The sequence below is a fragment of the Hypanus sabinus genome, chromosome 1, assembly GCF_030144855.1.
Source record: "Hypanus sabinus isolate sHypSab1 chromosome 1, sHypSab1.hap1, whole genome shotgun sequence".
Lineage (NCBI taxonomy): Eukaryota > Metazoa > Chordata > Chondrichthyes > Myliobatiformes > Dasyatidae > Hypanus > Hypanus sabinus.
In genome coordinates this window covers 59,193,740-59,208,172 of record NC_082706.1, presented here as the reverse complement: position 1 = coordinate 59,208,172, position 14,433 = coordinate 59,193,740, and the positions used below count along the sequence as shown (strand labels likewise).

The window sequence follows — 14,433 nt, the reverse complement described above, 5'->3', positions numbered from 1 at the left end:
AACTGTGGTTAGGATCTGATCTCTGGGGTACTCCAAAAGCTACTTCCTTCCAGTCTGGAAACAACCTACTCATCCAGCCACACACTACCGGTAGTTTATCGGTCTCCAACGAGAAAGCCTAATCACATACTCCTGAGGTTCAATACCATTGCCGACTCTGAGTTTACCACCGTCAGATGCCAGGAGGGACACAGTAATCAGAAAGTCTCCAGTCACAGCCGTGTAAATAAAATGTCATCTTAGTGGGTGTGAGGTGCAAGCTCAAAATGCAAAGGAGACGGGTAAACTAAGCCAAGTCACAGACTGATGAAGGGGAGGAATGATGCACTCTGATACAGCGAGGGAAGCAGTGAGTTTGATATTGTGCCTGATGCCGGAACTGTAGCCAGTTAGAAGATGAATTCTTGTTCCCCCCCAAATTGTTTTGAGGTGTGACAGTGTTTTTATCAGAAGGCACCATACAGACTAAAATTATCTGAGTTGAAATGTTGCCCTTCACACACTGACGTGCTTTGTAAACTTTTAGCAGTGTAGAAAAATCAAAGGATTTGTGTATGGGAATCACAAACACAACAGCATGTTAGTTCCGCTGTATCTGTCGCTTCACCAGTGGTTGAATGCCACCGATCCTTGAATGTGGAGGCGGAGATGCTGGAGAAGATTGCACCCCACTCGCTGCAAGGAGAGCACGATCATGTGTCCTTGTCCGTGATCTGATTGGATAAATGCCATGTCATTGATAGCAGTGTGATGTCATCCACTGGCTCTCGTTTCGGATAGGATTCAGTCGGCCATCGCAGATACATCACCAGCTTCACACTGGGATGCGGTCTTTCACCTGTTCCGTGTGTGCGAAGAGACTGATTCAGTTAACCCACCTTGTGATGTCAATTATCCCAGCTGCTGCAACACCAGCAACTTCACATCAGGGAGGAAGTTCAAATCAGCTCAATGTTAAATGTTAACCATCAAGGTGACTGAAGGCAGCTGCAGGTTCATGAGAGATTGTTACTGTCAGATTCTGCAGTTCTTGCAGCTGCACATCGCACCCAGGACTGAACCCTGATCACTGAGCATTGGAGGAGTCCATTCTGTTGATGTTAGTCTTAAACTAGACTGGTGTTTAATATTGTGAATCAGTGAAAAATAAAACAGTTTGGTATCAAATTCCATGTCCCAGGTACTTACTGTCTCTACCACTCTCAATATGTACACTGGAGAGGCCACTCGGCTCATCTGTTCCCTGCCCATGTTTCTGTTCCATATCAGTATATCAAAATCTATCCCTGCCGCTCCCCTTTCACTCTCCCTGTGATGACAGGTTGCAACGAGCCATCGCACCGTGGGCTAGGAGATTTCCCTTGAATTTCATGGAATCACAGAAATATACAGCACATTACAGACCCTTTGGCCCACAATGTTGTGCCGAAGATGTAACTCACTCTAGAAACTGCCTAGAATTACCCTACCACATAGCCCTCTATTTTTCTAAGCTCCATGTACATATCTAAGAGTCCTTTTTGTATCCTCCTCTACCACCGTCGCTGGCAGTGCATTCCGCACATACCACTTTTTGTTTAAAAAACTTAGCTCAGACATCTTCTCTGTACCTACTTCCAAGCAGCTTAAGCCTATGCCCCCTCGTTTTTTCCATTTCAGCCTTGGGAAAAAGCCTCTGGCTATCCACACGACTAATGACTCTCATTATTTTATACACCTGCATGAATTTCCTACATGATTTTCTCCAGGATGAATACGACGATGAGCACACTGTGGTTTTGACATTCTTCAGGGCTCTGGACGAAGTTGGTTGATCTCCTTTTTCCCTGCTCTTTTCAAAGCTTTGGGCCACTTTCACCAATTTGAAAGGACTGTGCCTCACACAGCTGGGTTATTGCAATGCACCTCCAAAGTCTGACAGCAGACTAGTGAATGAATTTTCGATGGAGCAGATGGGCTCCAAAGAGAGATGGGACCAAGAGCTTACCAGGGGCAGGAAGAAAAGGAATCAGACTTGCAGGATGTGGCTACAAATGAAAGATCAGAAACATTTGGAAACTGATTGACAAAAAGGGTGTTTAACTTCTGCAAAATACTGGTGGAAATCAACAGATCAGGCTGCAAATGTGGAGAGGAATAAATAGACAACGTTTAGGCCGAGCCCCTTCAGCACGTCTGGACTGTGTATTTCTCTGCTTCGTTGGTGCCCGAATTGCAGAGTTCCTCCAGCATTTTGTGTGTACCTGTATGTTTCTACATTTGCAGCAACAGCAGAATCTCTTGTGTTTTATATCTGCATTTTTAAGAAGTTTCTACTTCGGCATTAAACACGTAGAAAGTTTGCTGATGTATTGTTTATGGGAGCTGTTTTCTGCGTTAAACGAGCTGCTGAGATTTCGACAAAAAACTGAAGTATAGACTTGGAACTGGTGCTTGCAGAATGTTTCAATGGCACCGTGATTAACCAGAAAGCACTGCGCATATAATTTCGCCGTCGCGAAGGCACCGATCGAATACGCAGGCGTCGCGGATGTTGATGTTCCCGTATATCGCGCATGCGCAGTGCACCAAAGACCTTGTACGGTTGATGCAGGTAAGAGCGATTCTCTGACCGAGGGCTTTAAACACCGAATGAGGGACAATTGCTGACAGTCCGGACACCGAGGCCCCCAATCCCGGGGCTGTTCTGCTCTCTTCCCTCTCTCTCAGCCCCACGATCCGTACACAGGCCCGGGGGAGCTTCCGGCTGATGAGGGAATGGGAACCGATGGATCTCTCAGGCAGAACTGAGCTCCACCTGTCTGAATGCAAAGTTTAAGAACTCGGAGAAAGGGAGCACAATCTTTCACATCACCGTTGTTCAACCTCCAATCACAAACAAGAGAAAATCCGGAGATGCTGGAAATCCAAGCAACGCCCTCAAATTACTGGAGGAACTCAGCATTAGTATTCTTTTCCATAGATGCTGCCTGGCCTGAGTTCCTCCAGCATTTTGTGTGTGTTGCTTGTTCTATCCCCTCTTGTTCTGGACTTTTCTACCCGTGAGTGCATTTTTGACCCATTCTCTGGGGACATAATGATATCAAACATCTTTGCCCTGGGCAACAAGTAGCTTTCACATCACAAACGTGCCAGACTCCAGTGAGACAGACTACTGCTCTTCCCTTCATATTCATTGACAATTGGCACTGCCATCACTGAGTTCACCACCGTCAGTCACCTGGGGGAGGGTTCAGGGAAACATTTCTGTACAATACAGAAACTGGTGTTACCTGTGTGTGTGGTGGCGATTCAAAAGTTGCTGGAGAATCTGCAAGTGGGAAGAAGTGGAGTGATATTTGGAAATCTGACTTTTTAAAGAATCATTTAGCAAGAAAATCACATATATATGGTATGCAAAAGCTCTGGCGAAAAAATCCTTCATTACCCGCTACAGGCCTGTTACATAGGTTGTTTGAGACTGCAGATGAACTCGATCAAACCCAGAGGAGATCAAAGTGCTTATTGACAGTGATTTGCGTACTGTTAAAATGAATACCTCTCTATATAAAATTCAGTATGCACCTGTTGTTGTCACTGGGCAAAAAATTGCACAGCACAAGATTTTTGCATACACTGGTCATTGCAAATCAGTGGCGGGCAGGCTGGGAGACCTCCAATGTCCGACACCCTCACATACAAGATGTGCATCCAGCTATAGCTTGTAACCCTTCACCTTCAGGAGTTGGAGCTGGAAATGGATGCATTCTGGATCATCCGGGAGTCTGAGAAGGTGGCAGATGTGACATGAAAAGAGGTGAGTTACACCCAAGGTCCAGTACAGAGGAGAGTGAGTGAGAGTCAGGAAGGGAAATGAGGTTAAATTGCCATTGCAGTGTACTGTTGAGGCCATCCCCGAACAACAACAGGTAAACCACTTTCAAAACTGTTCAGGGGGGGATTACCTGGCAGAGTGAATTCAGAGGGGTGATAGGGGTTTCGTTAATTAGGAGGACAAAACTAGAAGGGAAATAGTAGCCTAGTGGGGGGGGGGGGGGGTGCGGTGTGGAGTTAAACTAAAGTTGCAGGGAGAATGGAAGCCAGAATGCCAGAACATTTAGTAGAGGGGGTGAATTGAATGGATTTTATTTCTTATATCCTTTGTATACATGAAGAGTAAAAGTCTTTACATTCCGTCTCCATCTAAATGTGAAACTTATAGTAGTTTATAATAAATAGTTTGTACGTAGGACAGTAAATATAACATAGAAATTTAATGGTATCAGCATGAATTAATCAGTCTGATGGCCTGGTGGAAGAAGCTGTCCTGGATACTGTTGGTTCTGCTTTTCTGCTGCAGTAGTGTTTCCCAGATGGTGGCAGCTGGAACAGTTTGTGGTTGGGGTGACTTGGGTCCCCACTGATCCTTCAGGCCCCTTTTACACACCTATCACGAAATGTTCTGATCAGTGGAAAATTCACATTTACAGATGCGCTGAGCTGTCCGTACCACTCTCTGCAGAGTGCTGCGATTGAGTGAAGTACAGTTTCAATACCAGACAGTGATGCAGCCAGTCAGTATGCTCTCAATTGTGTCCCTGCAGGAAGTTGTTAGGATCTGGGGACTCATACCAGACTTCTTCAGCCATGTGAGGTGAAAGAGGTGTTGTTGTGCTCTTTTCACAACACAGCCTGTATGGATAGACCATGTGAGATCCTCGGTGATGTTTCTGCTGAGGAACTTACAGCTGTTCATCCTCTCAACCACAGGTCCAATAATGCCAATAGGGGTTAGCCTGCCTCTACTCCTTCTGTATTACACAACCAGCTCCTTTATTTTTATGATATTGAGGGAGAGTTTTTTTTCTCGACACCAGACAGATGTGTTCAGACCTCAGACAAAGTCAGCAATCAAATGGTTCAGCATGATGTGTCGACTGTCCTGCGCTGTGTATATCACAATGCAAGAAACACCGTAAGAATGTCAGATAAGCTCAGGGCATGGAATCATGATATTGTGGCCATTACTGGGACTTGGTTGCACCCAACAGTCTGAGGGATTTAGAGGAATAAATTTGTAGAGAGATTGCAGACTGTGCCAAGAAAAAAAATCTGATTCAGAGACTTTCCATATATTGACTGGGTCTCCCATACTGGAAAAGGACTAGGTGGGGTACAGTTTGTTAAATGTGCCATTAATCAGTACGTAGAATTCCCAACGTAGAAGTGTGCAATAAGCTGTTAGGAAATGATCCAGGGCTGGTGACAGAAATTAATGATCATAATGCCATGAGATTCAAAGTATATATGAGAAGAGAGAGGCCTGGACCACGGGTTGAGATTCTAAATTGGAGAAAGGTCAATTTTGAAGGTATCAAAAAGGATCTGACAAAGTTTGGGACCGGCTGTTTTCTGGCAAAGGAGAACTCGATAAGTGGAAGTTCTTCAGAAGTGAAATTTTGAGGGTGTAGAGTTTGTATGTGCCTGCCAAAATAAAAGTTGAAAGACAACTGCTGCTGGGAACCTTGGTTTTCATGAGATTTTGAGGGCCCGGGTATTTTGATCCTCTAAATCCCTCAGAATGTTGGGTGCTACCAAGACTCATTAATGACAACAATATCATAATTCCATGCCCTGAGCTCATCCGACCTTTTTTTTGGTTGTCTTCTGTTGGTTATTGAAAGGTTCCCAATAGTTTTTGCTCTTTTGCTTGCCCACTCTTTGGCTTTTATGTTGACTTTGGCTTCTCATTTCAGCCACGATTGTGTCTTCCTGCCTTTCCAATGCTTCCACTTCTTTGGGATGCATCGATCACTCTGCTCCTGAATTGCTCCCAGAAATTCCAGCCATTGCTGCTCTGTCGTCATTCCTACCAGTTTTCACTTCAAATCAAATTTGGCCAACTTCTCTGACATAGAAACACGGAGAAGTTCAGTACAGAAACAGCCCATTCTGCCCATCTAGTCAATGCCGAAAGCTCTCTGATGCAATGACCTGTAATGGGACCACACCCCTCCATACCCGTACATCCAGGTACCTATCCAAACTTTGCTTAAATGGTGAAATTGAGCTCACATGCACCACTTGTGCTGGCATCTCATTCCATGCTGTCACAACCATTTCAGTGAAGAGGCTTTCCACATGTTCCCCTTGAATTTTCACCTTCCCCACTTACCCATGACCTCTGGTTGTCATCGACAAAACCTCAGTAGAAAAGGCCTGCTTACGTTTATCCGATCTGTACCCTCATACTTTGGATATTTCCAACAAATCCTCAAAGTGATGTATAATATCCTTGTTTGTGTTTAGAGCCTATTTTAGGTGTAGAAGATGATGAGAGGCATTGATCATGTGGATAGCCAGTGGCTTTTTCCCAGGGCTGAAATGGCTAACATGAAGGACCTTAGTTTTAGGTTCTAAAGGGATGGCAGGGGTAAGAGTGTGTGGAATGTACTGCTGGTGGCCGTGGTACAATAGGGTCTTTTAACAGCCTCTTAGATAGAAAATTAGAGGACTGTACGCTAGGGAAATTCCAGGCAATTTCTAGAGTAGGTATCATGATCGGCACAACATTTTGGGCCAAAGGGCCTGTAACATGCTGTAGATTTCTATGTTCTATGTTAAACAGTGAAGCAACCTTTGCTATTCTCCAATCCTCTGATACCTCCTCCTATCACTATATCTCTGCTAGGGCCCCGACAAATTCTGCACTTGCCTCCCATAGGGTCCGAGGGAGTGTCTTGTCATGCTCTGGAGATTTATCCAGCCTAATCTGCCTTAGGATGTCAAACACCTCCTCTTCTTTAATCTGTACAGGGTCCACGATGTGAAAGCCGCTTTCCCACACTTCCACAGACTCTGCGTTCGTCTCCTGAGTAAACAGAGACGAAAAAAATATTTAAGATCTCCCCCATCTGTTTTGTTTCCACACATGGATGGCCATTCTGGTGTTCCAGAGGACCAACTTTGTCCCTTGCAATCCATTTGCTCTTAATCTATCTCTGCAACCCCTTAAGATTATCCTTTATCATTCTGCAAGGGAAACCTCATGCTGTCTTTTAACCATACTGATTTATTTCTTATGTATTCTCATTCTCCATCAGAACCTACCTGCCTATCCTTGTTATGCAATTCCATTTTGCACTTCACCAGGTCTCGATATCTCTTCCAAACCAATGTTCCTTACAGTTTCTATATTTACCTTTAATTCTGACAAGCAAATTTTGTACTTCCAAAATTTCACTTTGAGGACCTCCCACTTAGCAAGTACACCTTTGCCATAAAGCGGCCTGTCCCAGTCCACAGTTGTCAGATCATAGTATCATAATTCCAGGTTGTTGATCCATGCGCAGAACACATCCGCCTTTCCTACGATGCTCTTTGCATTGAAATATACGGACCTCAGCATAGGCACAGTACCATGCTCAACTTTTTCATTCCTGACTTTGTCTGAGGTCTTAACATCATCTATCTCCACATCCCCTCCACTATCTGTTCAGGCTCCCATTCACCCTGCACCTTTAGTTTAACCCCCCCCCCATCCCCCGCCATGCAACACTTGCAAGACTTACCGCTGGGATCTTAGACAAATACTTGTTTCGATCTCCAAATTAACAGATCCTATATCACCCCTTTGGCTTTCCTTATCCAGATCAATAAAAAGGAGGTGCATACCAGGTACAGGCAGATAGGAACAAATGGCATACTTATGAAGTGCAGGTAATGCAAGTGAATACATGTTAAAGAAATAAAAGAAGGCATGAGGTTGCCCCAGCAGACAAGGTGGTGGAGAATCCTCAAGGATTCTGCAGATATGTTATGAGCAAAAAGATTGCAAGGGACAAAATTAATACTCTGGAAGTTCAGAATGGTAATCCAGATGGGGAGAAAAGATAGATGGGGGAGTTGTTTTTTTGCATCTGTATTTACACAGGAGACAGACACAGAGACTATAGAAGTGAGGCAAAGCAGCTGGACCCTGGACAGATTACAGAGGTGGAGGTGCTTGCTGTCTGAAGGCAAATTAGCGTGGATAAATCCCCTGGGCCTGACAAGTTGATTCTTGGGACCCTGCGGAAGACAAGTGCAGAAATTGTTGGAGCCCGAGCACCGATATTTAAATCATCCTCGGTGACAGGTGAGGTACTGGAGGATTGGAGGACAGCCAATGTTGTTCTGCTGTTCAAGAAAGGCTCTAAAAATAAACTGAAAAATTATATGTCAGTGAGCTTGACATCAGTAGGGGGAAAGTTATTGGAATATATGTGCAGAAACTGGATATATAAGCATTTGGATAGATCTGGACTGATTAAGGATAGACAACATGGCTTTGTGCATGGTAGGTCATGTCTAATGAGTCTTATAAAGTTTTGTGAGGAAGTTATCAGGAAAATGGATGAAGGCAAGATAGTTGATGTTGTCTACATGGACTTTAGCAAGGCACTTGACAAAGTCTCATGGGAGGTTGGTCAAGAAGGTTCGGTCACTCAGCATTCAAGATGAGATTGCAAATTGGATGAGACACTGGATTTGGGAGAAGCCAGAGTGTGGTATTGGATGGTTGCCTCTCTGTCTGGGGGCCAGTGATGAGTGGTATGCCACAGGGATCATTGCTGGATCTGTTGTTTGTCATCTATATCAGTAATCTGGATGTTAGTGTGGTTAACTGGTTCAACAAAGTTGTGGACAACACCAAGCCTGGGAATGTAATGGACAGCGAGAAGACTATCATGGCGTGCAGTGTGATCTGGACCAGTTGGAAAAATGGGTTGAGAAACGGAAAATGGAATGTAATGCAGACAAGTGTGAGGTGTTGCACTTTAGTAGGACCTACCAGGGTGGGTGTTACACAGTGACTGGTCGGGCAGGGAGGAGTGTTGTTGGAGAAAGGCACCTGGGAATACAGGTCTATAATTCACTGAAAATGGTATCACAGTTCAATAGGGACGGAAAGAAAGATTTTGGCACATTGGCCCTCATGAACCAAAGTACTGAGTACAGAAGATGGATGTTATGTTGACTTTGTACAAGACATTGGTGAGGCCTTATTGGGAGTTATGTGTGCAGTGTTGGTCACCTACCTACAGGAAAGATGTAAAAGAGTTTGAAAGAGTTCAGAGAAAATTCACAAGGATGTTGCCAGGTCTGGATCAATTGGATTATAAGGAGAGTTTGAACAGGCCAGGACTGTATTTCTTGGAATGTAGAAGATTGAGGGCAGATTTGAGGTATACCACAGTTGAGAGGGGCACAGATAGGGTAAATGCAAGCTGGCTTTTAACACTGCGATGGTGTGGGACTATAACAGAGGCCATGGGCTAAGGGTGAAAGGTGAAACGTTAAGGGGAACGTGAGGGGAAACTTCTTCACACGGTCATCTGGGTGTGGAATGAGCAGACAGCACAAGTCGTACATGCAAGCACAATTTCAACAATGTAGAGGTTTGTATAGATACCTGGATGGTTGGGTTATGTGTGTAGAGAGTTTAGATGGGCCAAAGTGTCTGTTTCTGTGTTGTACTTTTCCATGACTGTGACAAGAACCTTAATTAATACTAATATTCACTCTAATTCCTTTTAACAGCTGTGCAGACCAACCAAACGTGGGTAGGAGACATTTACATGGCGTTAAAACTGTGGCACTTCAAATTGACAGTACATAAAAGAAAATCCCAGATGCACATTAACAAAGGCTATTTGCGTGAGTGTTTCAGTTACTCTGGGGCCATGCACCCATGCTCCTTAGTGGGAACAGGGAATAATACCAATGGAGAGTGTAAAACTGAGCCAGCTCACAGATTAGAGATGGCAGAAATGCCCCATTCTTATAGGGACAGGAAGAGCATCGGGGAATTGATGGTCATGCCAGATTACAGCACTATGCCCAGTCAGAAGATGATTTCTCTGTCCATCTTGGGTTGAACCCCACTCTAACAGTGTGATATCAGATCACACCTTGGCAACTGAAGTGATCTCATCTGAAATGTTGTCCTTCACCCATGGATGAATTTTGTAAATCTTTTTACAGGTTAAAAAAGAGAAGGAATTTATCTCCGGGAATCTTGAACATGGCATGCCAGTTTTTCAGTTTGTGTCTAGATATTTAAGAAGTTGATCATCCTTCCTGCTCAGACTGTGGAGAGGGATTCACTCAGTCATTTCAACTGAAAGTACATCAGTAAGTTCCCACTGCGACACGGCCATTCACCTGTTCTGTGGGTGAGAAGGATTTGGTCAGTTTCCCACCTGTGGACACAGCAGTCAGTTCACACTGGGCAGAGGCTGGTCATCTGCTGAATTTGTGGTGAAGGACTCACTCAGTCATCTGACCTAATGGCTCAGCAGCGAGTTCAAACCAGGGAGCGGCCGTTCACCTGCTCGGACTGTGGGAAGGGATTCACTTGCTCATCTAAACTGACAGTACATCAGAGAGTTCACACTGGAGAGAGGCCATTCACCTGCTCACACTGTGGGAAGGGATTCACTCAGTCATCCACCCTCATGGCTCACCAGCGAGTTCATACTGGGGAAAGGCCATTCACTTGCTCAGACTGTGGCAAGGGATTCACTCAGTCATCTTACCTAATGGCTCACCAGCGAGTTCACACCAGGGAGAGGCCGTTCGACTGCTCGGACTGTGGGAAGGGATTCACTTGCTCATATGAACTGAAGGTACATCAGCGAGTTCACACAGGAGAGAGGCCGTTCACCTGCTCAGTCTGTGGGAAGGGATTCACTTTGTCATCTCAGCTACTAAGACACCAGTCAGTTCACACCGGGGAGTGGCCCTTCACCTGCTCAGAATGTGGGAAGGGATTCACTCGGTCATCTCAGCTATTAGGACACCAGTCAGTTCATACTGGGGAGAGGCAGTTCACCTGCTCAGTCTGTGGGAAGGGATTTACTCAGTCATCTTACCTACTGACACACCAGTCAGTTCACACAGGGATATGGCCATTCACTTGCTCAGACTGTGGGAAGGGATTCACTTCGTCATCTAAACTGCAGGTACATCAGCGAGTTCACACTGGAGAGAGACCATTCACCTGCTCAATCTGTGGGAAGGGATTCACTCAATTGTGTCAACTGAAGGTACATCAGAGAGTTCACACAGGGGAGAGACCATTCACCTGCTCAGACTGTGGGAAGGTATTCACTTTATCATCTCAACTGAAGGTACATCAGAGAGTTCACACTGGGGAGAGGCCGTTCACCTGCTCAGACTGCGGGAAGGGATTCACTCGGTCATCTCACCTACAAGCACACCAGTCAGTTCACACTAGAGAGAGGCCGTTCACCTGCTCAGACTGTGGGAAGGGATTCACTTTGTCATCTGAACTGAAGGTCCATCAGAGTTCACACTGGGGAGAGGACATGCACTTGCTCAGACTGTGGGAAGGGATTCACACAGTTAGCTAGCCTACAAGCGCACCAGTCAGCTCACACTGGGGAGAGGCCGTTCAACTGCTCAGTGTGGGAAGGGAATCACTCGGTCATCTCAGCTACAGAGATACCACCGAGTTCACACTGGATTGTGGCTGATCTCCTGCTCAGACTTTGGGAAGAGATTCTTTCAGCCAAATCAACTAAATGTGCATCATTGAGTTCCAACTGTGAGAGGCCGTTTACCTGCTCTGAATGTGTGAAGCGATTCACTCAGTCATCTAACCTTATGTAACTCGCTTCAGCTAGCAGCTTAATATAGTGTGTGATAGACCCCTCCCCCACAACCCGGCCAAGCTTAAGAAATCTCGTTTGGGTGGATGACGTGTGATATATCCCCGTTACAAATTAGTACCCCAAAGTTACAAACAGCACACAATATGTGATTAAATGATTGATGTTTATAATTGTTACTTTGACGATATTGTCAGTGAAGTAAACAAAAGAAAAGAAAAAGGGTCCAAATGTTTTGAATATTGATTTACAACCTCATCCTATTCCGGCAATTTTTGGTTTACCAATGATAGAAGTGCACCATTTAACCTCTTCAGCGCGTCAGATGATTGCATTTCTCACATAAATAGCTAGAAGATTGATTTTGCTGAATTGGAAGGAGAGTAATCCTCCCACCACATTTCATTGGTTCTCTCTAACTATGTTATGTTTAAAAAAGTCAGAAGTGTTATATATGAACCTTCTATGAAATTTGATCAGACTTGGGGACCTTTTATTCAACACTTTCATATGATGTGATTTGACCCCTTTCCAACCTATTTTTTTGTGTTAATATATGTAGGCAGGTTTGGAGCGGGTGACACTAATGGTCCTGTTTTTTTTTCTGATGCTATAAATAACCCATGTTATTTTCTTTTCTGTTAAGTTAGTAATGGTTAGTTTAGTTTTTTTTTGGGGTATATGTTTTTTTGTTTTTTTCTTTGTTCATCTTTTTGGATATATTAATCCTTTTTTGTGAACTGTACATTTGTATTTTGAATATTTTTGGGAGGTTTATTACCTTTGTACGAACTGAATATATTACCATTTCTGTTATCTATTAACAATTTAATCCCAACAATTGTGTAACAATACTATGTATATCCATTATTTTGATATTAATCAAAAGATTGAAAAAGAAAAGAAAGAAAGCTTAATATAGGGGTTGACAGAACCCCCCCCCCAACCCGGCCAAACTTAAGTAATCTCGTTTGGGTGGATACTGTGTGATGTGTCCCCTGTTGCAAATCAGTACCCCAAAATTACAAGCAGTACACAATATGTGATTAAGTGATTGAGCTTTATAATTCCTCCTTTGACTATAGGGTTAGTAAAGAAAACAAAAAAAAAACAGAAAAAGGACCCACTGTCTGCATTTCTGTCTTCCTCTCTCTCCCCAGCAAAAGACCACAAAAATATCTCTTCAAGATTCACAAGAAAGAACATTTCTGTCATTGAATAGCCTCACATTCCAAAACCCTGTTATCTCTCATCATAACCTAAACATTGCTGCTACATAGAAACCATTACCTCTGCAGTGGTAAAACAGTGCAGAGAGCCATTACATTAGCAGTGAAACCTTCCAGCATGTTATGCTTGTGACACACTACCGTGTTCACACCGGGGAGAAAGTTTCAGTAAGCTGCATGCTGGATATTTGTCCATCACCGTTGCCGAATGTAAATTTGAGAATGACTGTCGGTGCTGAACTCTGCAATAATTGCTGCTCACCACACCCAGTTCTGCACCCTGGTCACTGGGTGGGAGGTGTTTCCTCTGCTGCATATTGATCTTTAATGGGACTGGAGTTTAATATTCTGGATCTGAGACAAATAAATCAGTTTATTTTAAACTTTGTCTTCGGTACTTAAGTGTATTTATAACACACCTAGTGTACAGTAGAAAGTCAACTCAGGCAGGCTGGACCCTGCCAGTGATTCTGTTTCACGACAAGTCTTTTAAATCCTTCCCTATTCTCTTGCTCTCCCTGTGGCTATTTGTTCCAAACAGTCACCAGTCTGGGTGAAAAGGTTTCCCCTGAATTCTCTGTAGACTGAAGGAGTCGAGCTGACTGCAGTTCTGTCTGATATGTTCTTCGCCCCTCTAATCACTGGGCTGAGGAAGAATGACATTGGTAGTTAACCTCCTTATCCAGGGCTCATTTCCAGTTTATGAGTAATTTTCCCTGCTCCCAAAGGATTGTTAGAAAACACCACTGTCCTCTAAAGACTGAAAGCAGAATGGGAAACCATCAGTTGGTTGTTCAACGGAGCAGGGTCAGAAACCAAAGGTGGATCTGCACAGGGCAGAGTTTGGGGCTCTGGATGATGGTTGGGGTAAGAACTTATGATGATGAGAAGAGAATCAGCAGTGGAGCGTGGCAATGAATGACAGTGTAGCAACGTTTGGATGCTGATTGACGGAAAATAATTTGCTTTTCTGCCATGACAAAGAATGCTTTTTTTGTGTTGGGAATGGTCATAACTATTGACGGAGTTGTTCCTGCTTGTTTATCCTGTAATATATCCGGTTGGTTATTATCAATTGTCCTATTAGTAGTAATGCTTATCATATAATTTCTAAGATCTTGTCTCTAAAACTAGATCAGGCTTGAATTTATGCTGCCTTTATGAAGTTACGGTGATCATTCATGAATTTATATTTTAAAGCAAAATTTTTGTGAATGATATTTGCCACTAGATTGTACCTTTATAAGTAATCAGATTAAGTTAAAATGCTGCAGGATCCCAGAATGTGTTGGTCTGTGTCTGGTTTCTCTTGGCATTTTCTGCATTTATCACCTTGTTTGTTTGTATTTTATATATTTTTGATTTTTTTTTCTTTGTTAAGCACCTTGTCCTGTATTTCTGCAAGAAACCACTCTGTTTCTGGGAAGAGGTCTCCAATTCTAAGTCGGGTGCATGATGCTTCCTTGTCACCATCTAGTCTGCTCAGATCATTGAAATGTCTCACATGGAAAGTCATCCTCATTCCACTGGTTAGCATTTTCTTCCACAGT

At 43.8% G+C, this 14,433-nt stretch overlaps 1 protein-coding gene across 4 annotated transcripts; it reads left to right on the top strand.

Annotated features, from left to right (window-relative positions):
- The first annotated feature begins 2,568 nt into the window (after positions 1–2,568).
- LOC132394162 (zinc finger protein 239-like) lies at positions 2,569–14,157 on the top strand. Of its 4 annotated transcripts, none has more exons than XM_059969976.1 (3): positions 2,569–2,593; positions 3,722–3,796; positions 9,562–14,157. In XM_059969976.1, exon 3 carries the CDS (start codon positions 10,311–10,313, stop codon positions 11,394–11,396), a length of 1,086 nt encoding a protein of 361 aa, XP_059825959.1. In that variant the 5' UTR covers positions 2,569–2,593; positions 3,722–3,796; positions 9,562–10,310; the 3' UTR covers positions 11,397–14,157. The 4 variants fall into 4 exon arrangements, with proteins under 4 accessions (XP_059825959.1, XP_059825951.1, XP_059825966.1 ...); XM_059969968.1 differs by having other exon boundaries at positions 2,576–3,796; positions 9,562–9,678; positions 10,006–14,157; XM_059969983.1 differs by adding an exon at positions 7,913–8,116 and having other exon boundaries at positions 2,576–3,796.
- The last annotated feature ends 276 nt before the right edge of the window (positions 14,158–14,433 follow it).